The sequence below is a fragment of the Mugil cephalus genome, chromosome 13 (assembly GCF_022458985.1).
Source record: "Mugil cephalus isolate CIBA_MC_2020 chromosome 13, CIBA_Mcephalus_1.1, whole genome shotgun sequence".
Lineage (NCBI taxonomy): Eukaryota > Metazoa > Chordata > Actinopteri > Mugiliformes > Mugilidae > Mugil > Mugil cephalus.
Genome location: NC_061782.1, coordinates 26,415,612 through 26,433,786, shown reverse-complemented (window position 1 = coordinate 26,433,786; position 18,175 = coordinate 26,415,612). Strand labels below are relative to the sequence as shown.

General features: G+C 43.2%; 1 protein-coding gene across 5 annotated transcripts in view; it reads right to left on the bottom strand.

The window, feature by feature from the left end:
• ndst2a (N-deacetylase/N-sulfotransferase (heparan glucosaminyl) 2a) overlaps positions 1-18,175 on the bottom strand; it is a 59,869-nt gene that overhangs the window by 10,197 nt on the left and 31,497 nt on the right. For all 5 annotated transcript variants that reach the window (XR_007114024.1, XR_007114025.1, XM_047603643.1 and 2 more), the window contains 6 exons: positions 15,136-15,264; positions 14,240-14,422; positions 13,728-13,824; positions 8,098-8,221; positions 7,471-7,645; positions 7,159-7,329 (listed from right to left, as the gene is read on the bottom strand). Coding sequence is in view for 3 of the 5 variants with exons in the window: in XM_047603643.1 (XP_047459599.1) it covers positions 7,159-7,329; positions 7,471-7,645; positions 8,098-8,221; positions 13,728-13,824; positions 14,240-14,422; positions 15,136-15,264 (879 nt within the window). In the remaining 2 variants the exon portion in view is untranslated. The remainder of the gene's footprint in view (positions 1-7,158; positions 7,330-7,470; positions 7,646-8,097; positions 8,222-13,727; positions 13,825-14,239; positions 14,423-15,135; positions 15,265-18,175) is intronic.

Here is an 18,175-nt window from a genome sequence, read left to right as displayed (position 1 = left end):
AAAAGAGGTGGGGACGGCGGCGAGGCCGGTCACACTACCTCAGTTTGTCCCATTCTCTGTTGAGTCCACTCCTGGCTCAAAAGTGGAAGCCAGGCTGAAAGTCCGTTTAGCTCGTTTTCAGTTAGAAAAAGAGGAGCGCGAGCGTGAGTTTCAGTTTCGCAGGGAGTTGGAATTAAAAAAGTTAGAGGCGGACACAGCTGTTAGGCTGCGCCAAGTTGAGCTTCAGGCTCGTACTACTCCTGCTGGCGAGGCTCCACCTGTGTCACTTCCATCCATCACTTTCGATGTGACTAAACACATTTCCTTGGTCCCTGTATTTCGTGAGGCAGAGGTAGAAACTTATTTCGGCGCCTTTGAGCGTATTGCCGCTGCGTTACGCTGGCCAGAGGATGTGTGGGCTATTTTGCTACAATGCCGGTTGACGGGTAGAGCTCAGGAGGCCTGCTCCTCCTTGTCCGTGGAGGATGGTCTCAATTATGACAAAGTTAAAGGTGCTATTCTGCGGGCATATGAGCTGGTACCTGAGGCGTACAGACAGCGATTTCGAAGTCTTCGTAAGACATCCAACCAGACCCATATTGACTTTGCCAGAGAGAAGGGCATTCTCTTCGACCGGTGGTGTGCGGCCTGTAAGGCTGACAATTTTGCCTCGGTGCGCGAACTTATGTTGCTGGAGGAATTTAAAAGTTGTGTTTCGGAGCGTACTGCTGTATATCTGAACGAACAGAAAGTGTCCACCTTGCAGCAGGCTGCTACCTTGGCAGATGAGTTTGCGCTCACACACAAAAGTGTATTGGCTAAACGTGAGTCTTCTCGGGAGGTTTTGCTGAAGTCTGGTTCGCAGGTGTCAGGAGCTGCTGTTCCTTCTGTTTCCAAAGCTGATCGGAAATGTTTTTATTGTCATAAGTCGGGTCATTTGATCGCGGATTGTGTTGCCTGGAAGCGTAAGCAGCCTGTTGTGAGGCCACCAAAAGGCGTGGGGCTTATTAAAACGTCCATCAGTAGCGAGACCATAGTGTCAGAGGTTCCTGAAGACTGTTTTAGGCCTTTCATATTCAAGTGTTGGGTGTCTCTTGCGGGACAGGCCAGGGACCAGCGCCTAGTGACTGCGCTGCGTGACACTGCCTGCTCGCAGTCCCTCATTTTGTCCAGTGTGTTGCCATCTGGTGCTGAGTCTGACGCCAGTGCTGTGGTTAGGGGGATTGAGATGGGTTTCATTCCCGCCCCTCTGCACCGAATCCATGTGCAGTCGGATCTGGCAACTGGTTATTTTCATGTGGGGGTTCGCTCGTGTTTTCCTATTAGTGGTGTCGATTTCATCATGGGTAATGATATTGCTGGCGGAAAGGTTTATCCTGTTCCTAAGGTCGTTGCTGAGCCCATTCCAGAGACTTATCCTGATGAGTTGGCTGAAAAACATCCTGATGTGTTTACGGTTAGTGTGCTAACAAGAGCTAAGACCCGTGGGCAGGCTCAGGACCAGGAGGTTGATTTGGCCGATTCTCTGTTTCTATCTGTTCTCTCCCAGGATGAGCTGCCCCCTGGTGGTGGTTCAGAGGACGGTGGGTTCAGAAAACCTGACCAGGGTGGGGAGTCTGTTGCTCTTGCGGCTCCCTTACCACTTAATCGTGAGGTTCTCATTGCTGCCCAGCAAACAGATCAATCCTTAGCTAAATGTGTGGCTGCTGCTGTGAAGGAATCCAGTGAGTGTACATCTAAGCAACCATATTTTCTTGACGATGGTGTCCTGATGCGCAGGTGGGCTTCACAATCAGGCAGAGCAGCAGTTGAGCTTGGTGAGGATTGGGGGGTGGTCCATCAGATAGTCCTTCCTGTTAATTGTCGCCAGCATGTGCTGAAGTTGGCCCATGAACATTTGTGGTCTGGTCACCTGGGGGTAACTAAGACCTATCATCGAGTCCTCCGGCATTTCTTTTGGCCCGGTTTAAAGGATGATGTGACGAATTTTTGTAAGTGTTGCAATACTTGTCAGATTGTAGGGAAACCGAATCAGCCTGTTCCCCCTGCTCCTCTTCGTCCTGTTCCAGCCGTTGGTGAACCTTTCGAGCATGTGATTGTTGATTGTGTGGGTCCATTGCCTAGAACTAAGGCTGGCAACCAGTTCATGTTAACAATGATGTGTGTCTCCACTCGGTTTCCTGAGGCTGTCCCTTTACGAAAAATTACAGCACCAGCGGTCACGAAGGCACTGCTGAAGTTTTTCACTCTGTTTGGTTTGCCGAGGGTGGTGCAAACTGACCAGGGAACTAATTTTCTTTCCAAGGTCTTTAATAAGACCCTGCAGTCTCTGGGTATTGGTCATTCTGTGTCGAGTGCTTACCATCCCGAGTCTCAAGGTGCGCTTGAACGGTGGCATCAAACTTTAAAATCTATGTTGAGTAAATTTTGTCATGACAGTGGTAAAGACTGGGATGAGGGGGTACCATTTGTATTATTTGCCATTAGAGATGCAAAGCAGGAGTCCCTGGGGTTCAGCCCAGCAGAGCTAGTATTTGGGTACAATGTGCGAGGTCCGTTAGCAGTCTTGAAGGAGCAGTTGGTGGGCAGCTCCCCAAGACAAACTAACATTGTGGATTTTGTCTCCAAATGCAGAGAGCGTCTGCATCTTGCCTCTAAACTGGCAAAAGAGGCCCTCTCCTCTGCTCAGGTCAGTATGAAACAACGATTTGACCAGAAGGCTGTTGAGCGGCAGTTCCAGCCTGGTGATGAGGTGTTGGTGTTGCTACACACACCTGGGTCCGCGCTTACAGCTCGATTCACGGGTCCCTATGTAGTGGAGAGTAGAATCTCTGACACAGATTATGTCATCCGGACGCCCGAGCGTCGCAAGAAGACTCGTTTGTGCCATATTAACATGCTTAAAGCTTTCCACTCACCAGAGGATAAACAGGTTGCATGTTCAAAGCACTCTGTTACCGTCGCTCCTTTGCTTGTTTGTGTAGCCGATGTAACTGATGACTTGATTCCACCCTCTGATGCGCAGCAGTCTGGCCGGTTGTCCAACTCTGAGTTCATGTCGAATGCCAAGCAACATCTGTCCTATCTTCCCCAAGCTCAGCGTCAGGATGTGCTTGACCTTCTCGTTACCTACCCCACTTTGCATGGGGATGTGCCATCCCGTACCAATGTGTTAGAACATGATATTGATGTGAGTGATCATACACCCATTAAGCAGCATGCATACCGTTGTCCTGTTGAGAAAAGAGAATTAATGAAACAAGAGGTTGCGTACCTGGTTGAACACGGTTTTGCCCGACCTAGTTGTAGTCCTTGGAGCTCGCCCTGTTTGTTGACTCCTAAGTCAGACGGAACCCCTCGATTCTGCACCGATTTCCATAAGGTGAATGCAGTGACTGTGCCGGATTCCTTTCCTTTACCTCGTATTGATGACTGTATTGACAGTGTGGGTCCTGCAGAATTTATTACGAAACTAGATCTGCTAAAAGGGTACTGGCAGGTCCCTTTAACGCAACGTGCATCTGATATTTCTGCATTTGTAACCCCTGATGCTTTCTTGCAGTACACCGTAATGGCCTTTGGCATGAGAAATGCCCCAGCCACTTTCCAGCGCCTCATGCAGCATGTATTGGGAAATGTGCCTGACTGTAGCGTGTACTTAGATGATGTGGTGGTCTATTCCAGAGACTGGGTGAGTCACATCTCCAGCTTGAAGGATGTGTTCCGGCGCCTGGCAGATGCCTCACTAACGTTAAATCTGGCCAAGTGCGAATTTGGCAAGGCTATGGTCACCTACTTGGGGAAGCAGGTTGGCCATGGGCAGGTTCTACCCGTGACCACCAAGGTTGAGGCTGTGCTGGCTCTCCCGACACCTACGACTCGACGTGAACTGAGACGTTTCCTGGGTATGGCCGGTTACTATCGGTGTTTTTGTAAAAACTTTTCTGTAGTGGTTGCCCCATTGACCAAGCTGTGTAGCCCATCCATTCCTTTTGTTTGGGATGATGACTGTGCCCATGCCTTTACTGCTGCCAAGTCCCTCCTCTGTAGTGCCCCAGTGTTGGCTGCACCCAACTTCTCCAGGCCTTTCAAGCTAGAAGTCGATGCTAATGCCATAGGAGCTGGAGCAGTGCTATTGCAAGACGGTGTTGATAATGTGTGCCACCCTGTCTGCTACTTCTCAGTGAAGTTTAAAAAGCATCAGCTGAATTACTCAACGATTGAGAAAGAAACCCTGGCCATGCTCCTTGCTTTGCAGCACTTCGAAGTTTATGTTGGCTCCACGTCTGTACCGGTTACAGTGTACACAGATCACAACCCCCTTGTTTTCCTGATGCAGATGTATAACAGTAACCAGCGGTTGATGCGCTGGGCGCTCCAAGCACAGCGCTATAACATCGAGGTGAAGCACAAGAAAGGGGCTGATAATCTGGTGGCTGACATGCTGTCACGTGGGTAACGTCATTGCTTGCAAAGTCAATTGTCAACATCTGTGTTATATTAGTGTATGATCTGTGATTTATATATAGTGTAATGCTTATTTTCTGCCTGTAGGTGGGGTTTATTCTTATCGGTGGGGGTGTTACGGGCCAGTGTGTGTGTGGCCTTGTCTTTTTGTTCTTTCGTTTCAGGTACCGCCTTCCCCCCCTCCACCTCAATCAGCTGATTAGCTGATTGCCAGCTGTATTCTATAAAGCTCCTACCTGTGTGCGTCATTAGGGGAGTGATCCTGCAGCCAGCGTGTGCAGCGTGTTTGTTTCTGGCCGGCATTGTGGTGTCTGAAAAGGCTTCTTCGTGGTTTATTGTATATTGTAAATAAATCCCTGCGATTGCAGACGGTCCTTGGTTGGCTTCTTTGGTTTGTTTTCTCCTTTTACCTCAATTGTTACCTCCTTGTGTTCCCCTAGACATTTTCTGCCCTGTCGGGTCGTAACATCCTCTGTTAGACTAGTTACTGGGAGCTCCAGTATGCCTTTCCCATTCAAGGCTGCACCACTTAAGCAGCGTGGGATACCAAGCCATCTCCAAATTGATGAGCTAATCATCCTTCTAAGCTTCTCTACCTTTGTCAGAGGGACCTCATACACTGTCAGTGGCCACATTAGTCAGGGCAATAACCAAAATTGCATGCACCATAATCTCAGCTTTCCTGGGAGCCCTGACCAGTTTATGCTCGAAATGCCTTTCATTTCTTGTCTTAATCCCAATCCTAGACTTACTTGGCTTCACCTTCATCCTAGCCCACTGCCAGTTGCTGTTTAACTTATCTAGCAGTCTTGCTATGGAGCAGTTGACGTAACAGTTGTCGTGTCATCCATGTAGGCCCTAATTGGGGGGAGACGAAGCCCTCCATGCAGCTTTCCTCCACCTACCACCCATTTCGAGGCCCTAATAATCACCTCCATTGCCATTGTAAAGGCTAGTGGAGAGATTGTACACCATGCCATGAGACCTACCTCCAGCTGCTGCCATGCTGTAGTATAGTCTGCTGTGGTAAAGCAGAGCTGCATATCTGCAAAATATGCTTTGACTAGGCCTTTGATACTGCCTGGAACTCTAAAAAAAATCAAAAGCTTCCCATAACAAACTGTGAGGAAATGAACCAAACGCATTAGCCAGGTCTAGAAATAGCGCATGCAGGTCTCTCTTTTCTCGCTTTGCTAACTAGATTTGGTGCTAAATCATACTGGTGTGCTCTAAGCACCCAGAAAAGCCGTGGATTCCAGCCTTTTGCACCGAAGTATCAATCAAGCCATTTTCCTCCAAGTACTTAGACAGCCTCTGTGCCACAACACTGAAGAAGACCTTCCCCTCAACATTAAGCAAACTGATTGGTCTAAACTGACTTATCTCTTCTGAGCCCTTCTCTTTTGGAATGAAATCCCCCCTGCTCTACGCCATGCCTTGGGAATGACATGTTTCTTCCAAACTACCTTCATCAATTTCCAAAGAAATCTCAATACATCTGGTGCACTTTTATACAGCCGATATGGGACTAACATCACACTGATTGCCTATTTCTCCAATTGGTGGAATAGCAGAGGGGAGTGCCATCTTCCTAAACCTTTCCTTATCTTTGTGTACCTCCGCCAAGTACTCCTCACGTTCCTGCTTTGGCACCATCAGGCTGCCATTCTTCTCTTTACTAAACAGCGACTTCACAAATCTAAATGGATCCCTATAGAATGCCACTCTCGCCCACGCTTTCCTTCTCCTATCTTTTCTAATGCTCTCCGCCCTTCTTAATGCTGCCAGCTGCTCATTCACACCTGCCTGTAAGCAATTAATTCCTTTCTTCTCCTCCTCTGTAGCCTTCTTCCACTGCCTCTTAAGCATTCTCCTCTCCTGTATAAGTCTATCGATTTCCTGCTGACGCCTAGACCTAACTACCCCTCCCTCTGGTTTCTTCCGCTTCTCACTAATGCCAAATCTTTCCTTACCATAATCATAGATTATATCTCCCATCCTCTCCAACTTATTCTCTACCGTCCCTTTTAGTTCACCTAGCGGATCATTATTGATGTCCTCCCACTTCCTAGTGTCAGCTGCGCCTGGCCACGTCACCCTTGGTTTCTGACCACTGATCTTGTCCCTCCTTGGCTGGCTACGCTTTTGTTCTGCCTCCGTGCTAGTACCTGCCTCAACGTTAGGGATGCTGATATCCTGTGAGCTGTGGGTTACTTCCTGTCGCTGGACTTCAACCAACTGACTTGATAGGCTTCTTAAAAAGTAGCTATCAATGTGGTTTCCCTGCGTTCCCTCTACCAAGCACTTTTGCTTCCCTTGATGGATTCTGAGGCCCTTTACTGTTGTTACTTTCTGCCAGCCACACACACAAACCTGCTGCTTCTTTCCATTTACATCTGAACCACTAGCTTCTATTAAAAGGCTTTGCCTATCCATAGTCAATTCCGTTCCAGAGTCAATAACCGTATTAGCCAATGGTGAGTCATCTTCCGCCCCTGCTCTCGCTGACTCTAGGGGTATTTTATCAGTATTTAAATCTGTAGCTACATAGGGTGCATTTAAATGCTTAGCAAAGCCCTTGACTCGATTATAGTGTTATTGACAGGATTATTTCAGATAAAACACACACATAAATGAATTCCAAGAACATAAAATGTTTGAACTGGTACAATATACTATTTCCATTCATATTTTTAACTTCAAACCACATACCTGGCTGGGTTGATAGTATTGCAGCCAGCGTTCCAGATGGATAGCATAGGTCCCAGGATTAAGGCAGCGTCTCTGAAGTGCAAGTAGATCCCTCAGGGCAGATGGGCCTGCTGTCACCACAGCATGGAAAGTGTTGTTGAGTGCTACAGGGTCTTGATGGGCCCTCTGGTGCTGTGGTCATTAGCACACATAGAAAAAACAGTAGAGGATAAAGTTCTAAGTATTAAAAAATGTCCAGTCTGACACAGCAGTGGATATGCGTGAAGTTTCATCAGCAATAAAGACGATCTTGTAGAGGGTGATAATTCGTACCTGGTACCAAGAGTAAGCCCTGTCTATGGGGTTGGTGAGAACTGCCAGAATTTTGGCTCTGGGTAGCAGGGCAGATGCTCTTTTGGGAGCTACCACTGTGTCAAAGTAGTTGGCACTCTTTTCAAACATAAAGTCTGTGCTGACATTGGAAGGGAATGGGAAGAAGTCCATGTACCTGAGGGAAAACATGAATATACCAGGTAAAAAAAGGAGTCACCGTCATGAAAGATTTAATTTGATGTTGTATTAGGTGTTGTGTTAGCATCTCAATAACAGTGTTTCAGTTTGATACGGATATGAAATAACAACTGGATCTTTGGCAGATTTAAGTTCATTCCACTCTGAAAAAAATTTGAAACTGTATCAAATTGTACAGTTAGTCTTTTGTAGACCAACCTGCGGACTAAAAATCTGGACTTTGGGGACAAGCGTGCTTTGGCACAGCACGATTGCCTAGTGTGAGTGCCCCCTAAGTTTTGACTGTGGATTGTATTAGAAAAAATACATGCAGAATATGTGATCTGAATATTCTATGAAGATCCCCTCATTAAAGTGCTTTACGCCACTCATTTGTTTGCATTAAGGAATTGATAAAGACAGTGTACAGTAAGTAGGTTCTGTTTTTACCAATCAATCCCATTGTCATAGTATACTCCACTGAAGAACTGAATCTCCTCAAAGGTGGTGGGGCTTGGAAAGGAACTGGTGATTGCTGGGTGGAGACTCAGGAATGAATGAAGTGCTGTTGTACCTTTGAGTAAAAATTTGAAATTTATAATGTCAAAAAAAGAACATACACATGCACACATTCAGTTTATATACACATACAGTATGTATATTGTGTGTGTGTGTGTGTGTGTGTGTGTGTGTATATATATTATGTTTTAATATTGTATTCATTATATATTTCCCAAAGGCGTTGAGTAAGGTCAACTGGACTTGTAGAATTCCTTGAAAGAAATTCTACAAGTCCAGTTGACCTTCATTATGTATATCATATTCTTTTCTGCATGAAAAAAACTAAAAGCACCAGTAGAAGTCTGAGCAACATACAACAACATAATAGAAACTGGGGTCTACAGCAACAGAAGTGACCCTAGGTGCAAGCTGTGCAAAAACTGGACAGATACTTCTTCATTTCTTTACATTTATGTATAAAATGACTCAACACATCAGTGCACATGCTGCATCGTTAATTTACGTTTAAGAAAACGCAGCATTTATCATTAGTAAGCTATGTTCCTGTGCTCTCTGATTTATCGTCAAAAACTGTAAAAAATTGCAATTATTTGTGTTTTAATTAAATGGAACTATTAGTTATATTACTGATAAGTTGTCTTAGTCGACAAAAAAAGTTTGAATTTATTTCAGTGCAACTCAGTATGTATTTAATTTATTGTGGTGTATCGCCCACCTGCTCCTTACTCTGAATTTTTAGCTGAATTCTCTGAATTTCTATGTGATTTATAGAATAGATAAAGTCGTTATAGTAGGTGACTTTAGCATCCATGTTGATGTTAGCAGTGACAGTCTTGGCTCTTCATTTATGTCATTATTAGATTCAATTGCCTTTTCTCAGAATGTAAATTGTTTTAATCTCTCCTTAGATCTTGTTCTAACATATTTAATGATAAAATGGTTTGCATTAGAGATAAAATTCAGCTTCCTTCCAGCTGTCAAAAATGTAAGTACAGTGGCATTAGAAACCTCTGTAGGACCCAGTCAATATTTGGATTCTTTCTTTCTTTTTTTCTAATTGACCTTCCTCACTTCAATAATTACAGCATCTAAACCATCAACTTGTCTTCTAGACCCCAGGACGTGATGTTACGATCCTTTGTGCCATGATCTGAGGCAAAACTCCTTTAGAAGCCCAATCCAACTGGACAACTGACCAGCAGACCAGCCGTCAGCTACTAACTAGCCTTACCAGCAGCAGTAGGTAATAGAGGTGATGGGACATGCGACTACACTTCAAGCAAACATCTCTCCCTTCTGCCAATATCTGAAATAAGATACAACCCGACACCAGCTACATAGCCTAGTCCACAGCAGGAGTTAATGAGAGGTGGTGAGACATGTGTCTAGCTTGTAAATTGGGGCCGGGACAAGCGTGGAAAGAGAAATATTTCAAGCGATTTCAGACATGTGCCTTCACTCTAAATGATGAGGTCACGAACTGTAGCACGAACATTCCGTGCAATACACATCCATTGTAAAGTCAGAATTTCTACAAAAATTATCATGGTCATTGAATAATGATCAAAAACTATGAGACCTACCAAAACGAGGATTAGTACACCAATACACAAAGCTTAAATTTAAGTTTAAATGAAGTCTCTAGGTGAAAGTATGCCTGAGCAGTAGACCTTCGAAAAACTTTTTTTCTTTTTCGCTTTTTTTTTCGTCTGTCCCATTCATTTCAATGGGAAATTGTTTCGCAGTTTTTCATGACTTATGTCACGAAAAAATCATATTTCATAGAGAAAAGTAATAACACACTGATCCCGATCATACCACACGTTTTGATATATAATTTGTCAAGGAAAAAAAGGAGGAAGAGGAAAAACTAGAATGAGGCAGTTTCATATGTGAGCGGACAATAGAAGTTTGGCCACTTATGTAAGAAAGACCGTCAGTGTACATTCCGCTTCACTGAATTACCTATCAGACAATGCAGCATTTATTTTTGGCAAGTTGTGTCCTTGTGTCGTCCAATTTATTAGTGAAAATTTGGTAAAAAATGCAATTGTTTGTGGTTATTTGTGTGTAACTATTATGTTATCAATAGGTTGTCACGCCACAAGTTTTGCCATTCTTAGTTGTCAGAAACGTTTTTTTTCCCCTGATGTAACTGAGATTTTGCTGGCTTTTCGCCTGCCATAGGTGATTAGAGAGACCACTGCTTATCGTCACTTACTGCCCCTCACTCTGCAACTTTCTTTAAGGTATTATTGTGTGATTATGTGATTTATTTGCTTTGTGTTGGTTTTAGGTTTATAAGCTACTATTGTTATCTGCAGGTGGTACATACTATACAGGGGTGGATCCTCCAGTGATTATTCCTGCTCTTCCTTCTCTTTCTCCTCTGGTTTCTGCCACTTGGGGTACTTTTTAAGTATTTAATACTATATCTATGTCCATTCCCAGCAGTCTGTGTGGTGTGCATTTGTCCCTGCAGAAAGCCAGTGCTATCTCCTTGGTTTTTGCCACATTAAGCTGGAGGCAGATTTTCTGGTTCCAGAATGCAAACTCTCAGATGACTCCTCTATAATCTCTTTCAAATCCTGGATTAGGCCAAGGATTGCAGAGTCATCTGAGTATGTCTGAAGATGACAGCTGGTTGAGAGGAATCTAAAGTCTGCAATGTACAAGGAGAAAAAGGGAGCCAACACAGTTCCATGATGGGCTCCGTGCTGCAGACTACCACATCAGGCACACAACCCTTTGTCCTCATGTACTGTGCTCTGTTGGTAAGGTAGTACAGCAACCGTAACCCTTACCCAATCACACTTGCAGGAAAAAAAGTATTGACACAGTAGACATAAATTACCTATTAAAAAAATAATTATGACATCTGTTCACTATACAATGTGCCTGGTAGGGGTTGGAGCCGAACTCAAATTTGGTATTAAGAAAGCCACAAATAATGCGTTCGCTCACACAACAATGCATACATTCACACACCAGTGCCACGAAATGGGAGCAACTGGGGGTTCAGTGTCCTGCTCAAGGACACTTCGGAATGGGGCATGTTTAGCTCAGAGGACACTTCGGGGATTGAACCACTGACCACTCTAACCACTCTACCTACCTACCCTACCGAGCCACAGTCATCGCTATTGTCACCCACAAGCTCCAAATCATCATCACAGTCAGGTTCTGCCCCTTCACGTCAGCCTAAATCACATATGTTAGCTGAATTTAATGCAAAACATCAACCACATACATCCATTATCATTATAATGGCTAATTAAAGAATACTTATTTTCAAACATGCATATCATAAATTAGAATTATAACTAAAAAAAAATATTTTTTAGACCTATTTTTAATTTTACTCAAGTACAAATAAAAATACCTTTTTTCCCCTCAGCAAATACAAATACTGGATGGTTTGCACAACCCCAGTGTCTGGATAATGTTTTTTTAGCATCCCCATTCCACATTGGTTTTATTTGGGTATTGCTGCAGAGAATACCCAGATTGAACAGACTTCAATCACAGAGTCACTGAAAAATTAGCTGTCCAAAAGGAACGCAAGTGCCTTTAGCCAGAAGTGCAGTGGCCAGCTCAACTGTTCCAAAGCTGAGATCAACCTTCACCGCAGAGACACCTTTAGTGACAAATCCAGGTAAGAATATCTGGGCCCCTACCAACACCTGGTTGACCCACATACACCAACTCTGGACTTTGATGGGAAGGAGATCCAGGAGGTTGTCAAGAGAGCTTGAAGAAGCTCAGACCCTGTAGCTTTCATGGTTCATAAGAACTGACCAAAGCTGGACCACAGGCTCTGCTAAGATCCTGAAAGCATTTCAGCATTGTTGCCAGGCGGCTATCTCTTGAGGAACTTGTACATTAACACATAAATCCAGAAAGGAGGAATCTCAAAGGTGCCGGGGTGTCAAGAGCATACAGGTGTGTTCACACACTTTATCAGAGAAGCCCAGGAAATCAATGAGGACATGGTCATGCTGTGGTTGGACGTTGCCAACGCCTATGGGACCTCATTCTGGATAGTTTCAGTCTGCAATTCTTCACACAGCCACCATTCGTGCAACAAACCTTGAGCTTGAAGCCTGACTAGCCACAGTGTATAAGTCAGGCCTTCCTTTTAAGTTCAGAGCCCGGATCTCCCAGCATGGCATCCCCCCACAGATTCTCTTACTCCTTGTGATCTACAAGATTTGAATCTCCAATACTGAGGGCTTTGAGGGGAGAGTCAGCAGACTCCTACAGAAATGGCTGGAACTGCCTTGGAGCCGGAGCGACATCGCCCTGTATGAAGCTACTTAGCAGCAGACTGAATGAAGAGTTCAAGAGTTCAAAGGGAGCTGTACTAGGGAGGTGCTACAATACTGGCAGTCAGAGAACGCGAAAGTCTCTCAAGCTGGGATTGATGTAAGAACAGGGCAGAAGTGGAGGGCTGCACAGGCTGTGGGCATTACTGAGTTATGACACAGCGCATGGGAAGGAAAGGAGGTCACTGGTGCGGAAGAGGAGCATTAGTATGCATCAGTAGAGGAGGAGTGGGCAAGCAGGTCGGTTAGATTGCAGCAACGGGGGCCTGGATAAGATGGGTGCAGACAGTGTTTCATGGGAGGAGGTGTGGAAAGTTGTGCCCCATTGTATACGATTCCTGATCATATACTACCAAGCCCACCCAACCTGTGCCTGAACAAGGGGGCCCTGGAGCACATCCTCAGCTGCTGTTTGAAAGCCCTGATTGAGGGGCGCTACTGCTGTCGCCATGACCAAGGCCTAAAGACCATAGTGAACACCATCAGCAGTGGAATTGTCCACCGCAAGTGCCTCTGTCCCATGAAGAAAACCATCAATTTTGTACAAGCTGGGGAGAAGCCACCACCAGACACCTGGGCACCTCCCCTGGCTTGCTAGCAACAGCAAATGACTGGGAGTTCAAAGTTTACCTGGATAAACAACTAAAATCCCAGAAACTGTTGCCACTACAACACTGACTGCTCATCTCATAAGTTGTGCCTAAAGGTGGCTATGAATGAGGAGAGGAGAGCTGTGGATGAAGTAGCACCTCCTGGACAAAAGACGGGGCCTAATCAACCCTAGCTGGGTCACCTGGCAGACAGTGTATGAAGTTCAAAAGACCCAAAACACTCCATGACCCCAGGTAACATCATTGACAATGTGTCCAGGTTGAATCAAGTTGATGCAGGTTACAAGTGCCAACGGTCTGTAGTTGCGTTTGTGTAGATGCACCCCAGTTCCTATGTGTTCGTACATAGTTGAGTCGCTTGGCCTTGTTTCCATGTTAGAGGTATGGCTTTCTGACTACAAGTCTTTCATGAGGACCACTTCTGTCCAGTCTTCACCAGACAGTAGATGGGAAAAGAAAAGGGCAGTAGCACCAAATATTGATGTGATTTAGATTTTCCGTTTGTTCACTCACTTTGCATTATGTAAATTGATAAAAAAAAAATAAAAAACAACCATTATTTGTATTTTTGAAAGCATTCTTAGTTGACAGCATTTTTTTACATAGTAAAGGAAGTTGTTACCTGTTTTCTGTGGTCCAATAATGAGAAATTTCGGAAGTCTATCACAGGTCTTTTCTTTAGACCAGATATCTTTGTGTCTCTTGTCATGACAAGGGTTCTGAAAAATATATTTTTTTTATTACATCAATAATTATGTACATTCATCCATATACATTAATTTCAGTGTTTCTGCTACATTTATAGTTTTTCATGTCTCAACTCTTGCGCACAGTTTGCCACCATTATCAGAAATCTGTCACTGATGTCTAATACTTTTTTGATCACAAACATGAAGAAAAAAAATTCTAATAAAATAGTTAAATATAAAATTGAATTTAAAGAATTAAAAAAATACATTGTTGATGTACAGCTGTAGCCGTTTAACAATTCAGGACTCAAAGATTGATCATGAGGCAAGAACAAAAGGGGGATTTTGATGCCAACAACTTTATAGCAATTCCTGTAAGATAAATCAAAGATAAATCTTTGGCAAAAAATTATCTGTATTTCAAGAAGAAAATAAATGTAACCACCTGCCAGAGTGGATCTTTCTCCTCTGGAAATATCTGGAAGTATTTCTCAGCAAGCTGGACGGGTGGCAAAGTCTGCAGCTTGAGGTTGGTCCAGCACTGGACAAACTTCACTAATGACTCAAAAGTGTACAAACCCAAACGATCGTTGCCATAGTTTGACAGGTGAGTCATAAAGATGCTGATCTGGATTGACAAGACAAAAATTACAAATTAAAGTTGTTAATTTAACAGACAGCAGTGTTTGTTTCCAGCTAAACATGTTTTAAAAACACACATTTTGCAGCATTAATAATCACAGTATAATTTTTACAAAATAATTTAAAAAACACAAACTTCCAAATAAAACCATATACCATAGTAAATAAATCAAGTTGTGTACAAAGTCCAAGTGAGTTCCCAGATATTTTTTGTATTAAATGTCAAAAAGGCAGTTCACATCATAACTGCAAGGACACAAAGGCCCATATCACGAATGAAAACTGGACATTTAACTTCCAGATCCATTAATGAATCAAAGCACTTGTACATATCAAGAAAAAGATTCAAAGGTGCAAATATGCAGCAAAGTTAAAATTTAGAAGATGCACGCACTGGCAGGTTACAGTTACATCTAACATCCACTAAAAAATTCCCAGAGCTACAGGACAAGGGGCATTAAAACAGGTTGAATTCTTAAACTAAATACTAGAACACAAATAAGTGTTCTAGTGTGCAGAAAACAGCGGACAGAAAATAACAGAGCTACTGATTTCATTCAGTTATTCTTGACAATTTCTCAGAAACACAGTTTACATTGTAGCTTCTACCTTCAATTGAAATAAATATTAATTATTACAAAACAAGCTTTAGGTTTCAAGTCCCTTCTGGGGTGTATGCATTAATGTTGGTTCTCTTACGGGATTGAGAAGGAGAGTGAGGAAGAGTTCTCCTCCTCTGATGCTCTTGTCCAGCTCCTTTGACCCTCCTGGGTATTCATTATAGAAGATTGTATGTGTGAAAAGACCACAAGTCTGCCTGGGCAATATCTGGAACACACACAAAAAAGTTAATTGGTTGGTATCTATCTGTATGTTGTATGCTCTTCCGTTTCTATTTTTCTGTACGTTTTAAAAAATAAATAAATAAAAATAACATTTACCTTTTATTTATTGTGCTAGAATCAGTATTATTCCAGTTTATCCACACCCTCTATTTTTTTCAACATATGCAGCAATTTGCTTGGTAGCTAAGTGAACTGTTAGGGAAAAATAATTTTAGTTTGACAGTCACATGTCTGGCTGCTTTCTGCAGCTGTACCCGGATCCCACTTTGATTGACTTATGGGTGCTGCCAGAAGCTGCTACCTGCTAGCCTTGGTCTCTCTGCTAGTCCTCAACTGAGATAATGACAACCTCTTGGCTGGATTTGAGGTTTTGGATATTACACCCATGTAACATTAATGTCTCGCTGACAAAATCTTTGATTGATGAGAAATTTTTTATTATATTTTATATTTTTTTTTATTTTCTCCCACAAATTTGAAATTCTTAAAAGACATATTCACATAAAGTAAAGAGATAAATGGAGGCAGAAGACATTATCTTCATTCAGAGATACAAGAGCTGTCTCAACAGCACTCCATTTCACACAGAGCACCCAGTCTTGTCAATCTAAGCCTACTGTACACAGTAGGACCTGCCCCTATTGTTGCCGAGCCAATCGCCTACTATGTGCTGACTCTGTCAGGTTTCCCACAATTGGCTAAGATCCTATTCAGTCCCCAGGTGAAATCCCAGACACACGCTGCAATATTAGCTTATTAGGGACGCAGAAGTTGCTGAAGCCTATCCCAGCTATTGGGAGAGAGGTGGGGTACACCCTGGACAGGTCACCAGTCTAATGCAGGGCTAACACAGAGACAATCAACAATTTGCACTCAACACTCACATTTACAGTCAATTTAGAATCACCACTTAGCCTAATGAGCATGTCTTTGGATGGTGGGAGGAAACCAGGGTACCTGGAGAAAACCCACACAGACACAGGGAGAACATGCAAACTTCACACATAAAGGCCGGAGTCGGACTCACCCTCAATTATTTTCTTTATCCATGATCATCACTGAGTATATAGACCAACCTGAGCAGTGCCTGGATTACAACAAAGCCTCCAATTGAATGCCACATACATGGATACTGGAATGTCTGGAACTGTATAAGATCAACAGGAACCTAAGGGCCTTCATCCAGAACTCGATGGGAATGTGGAAGACAACCCTAGAGGCCAACTCAAAGCTGATTACCCACTCAACATCAAGTGTCGCATTATCAACACTTCTGTTCGGCATGGGGTTGAAGTCCCTTAGTCAGATCATCACACAGTGTGGCTACAGGTACCAAATGAAAGTGGAGCAACAATCAGCCACCTGCTATACGTGAATGTCACGATTACTCGATTTCACAATAAATTGGGGTATTTAGGGCTACGATTCATTGATCGTACCATTTCCTGAATACCGTCAGAAAATATTATGCCAGAACCATAAGGGCAACTCAAATGGAACGAAAACAAAGTTTCGCAACACCCACATGTTGCCGCTCCTGCATGTGCTGCTTTGTTTTGGTCCCTGCAAGTTGCAGATGAGAGGGGTGCCTGTGGGGAAAATGGCAGAAGAGTAATTCCCCCCGACCAAATGTGTTAAATCAGCCGTGTGTTAATATTTTTGGCTTGATACAGGAAAGATGACCAGGGTTGAGGACGGCTTGCCAGCATGTAAATCATGTGATTAAAAATTGCAGTCAAAGGAGGAAACACATCTAATATGTTTCACCACCTGTGGGATAACTAGGGATGTATATCGTTATGATTTTATTGATACCGATATCAATACTGATATTCCTTATCAATACTGAAATTTATCAATACTCTTATTGATACTACAACGTAATTTAGAGTACACAATAAAGACATTACAAGATGTTGAAAGATTCAGACAAAAAGCCGGGTGCTGCTGCACTCACTAGCGTTTGGCGGACGAACTTTTGCCGCGTCTAAGCAGTTATGAGTGCGCTGCAAGTGCTTCATGATGTTGCTGATGATGATGTTACCTCCCTTGGACAAAACAAATGTTGCATCGAGACGAATCTTTGTTAACTTTGATAAAGTGAGCCCACACTTTGGATCGCTTAAAACAGGGGTATTCAATTAAAATTTGAAAGAGGTCCAGTTACTAAAATTTCCTCCCAGCAAAGGTCTGAATCTAATGTCATTCAAAATAGTGTACCCTGATGTAAATAATATCAACAACCTATGTACATTTCGATATCATTTTTTAAATTTCAAGTGTTTTCAAATTAATAGCCTATATTTTTAACATACCAATAAGTCTGAACTTAGACTAACTTTATTGTCATTTTGTATGCACAGGGTGTATACAGAACAGATTTTTGTTGCATACGGCTCAGGACAATGTAATAAAATTACAAATAAAATAACAAAACACAATATAACAGTGCAGCGCTGAAAGTGCAACAGCGATGTAGATGTATAGGATGACATGTATCATAGTTCAAAAATATGTTTAAAAATGTTTAACAGTGCAAAATATCGTTGGCAGTAAATGATAATAAAAAAAAAAGTATGTTCAGTTAGATACATGTACAGTGTGGAGTGGAGTCCAGTTAAGAGTACAGTAGCGAGAGTTAAAGTCCAGTTAAGAGTTCAACAGTCTGATCGCAAGGGGGAAGAGAGGCAGCTGGTCAGAATGCTCTCTATGGTCCTTCTGAGGGCAGGAGGGCTCTCCTAACCCTACGCAGTAAGTACATGCACTTCTGTACCCTCTTGACCAGTGGCGTGGTGTTCACAGACTAGGTGAGGTCGTCTGTTTTTACCACAAATTCCTCCAAACAACTCTCTCTTCCTGGGGCTCTGCGATTGTATATCGCTCTTCCACCTGGA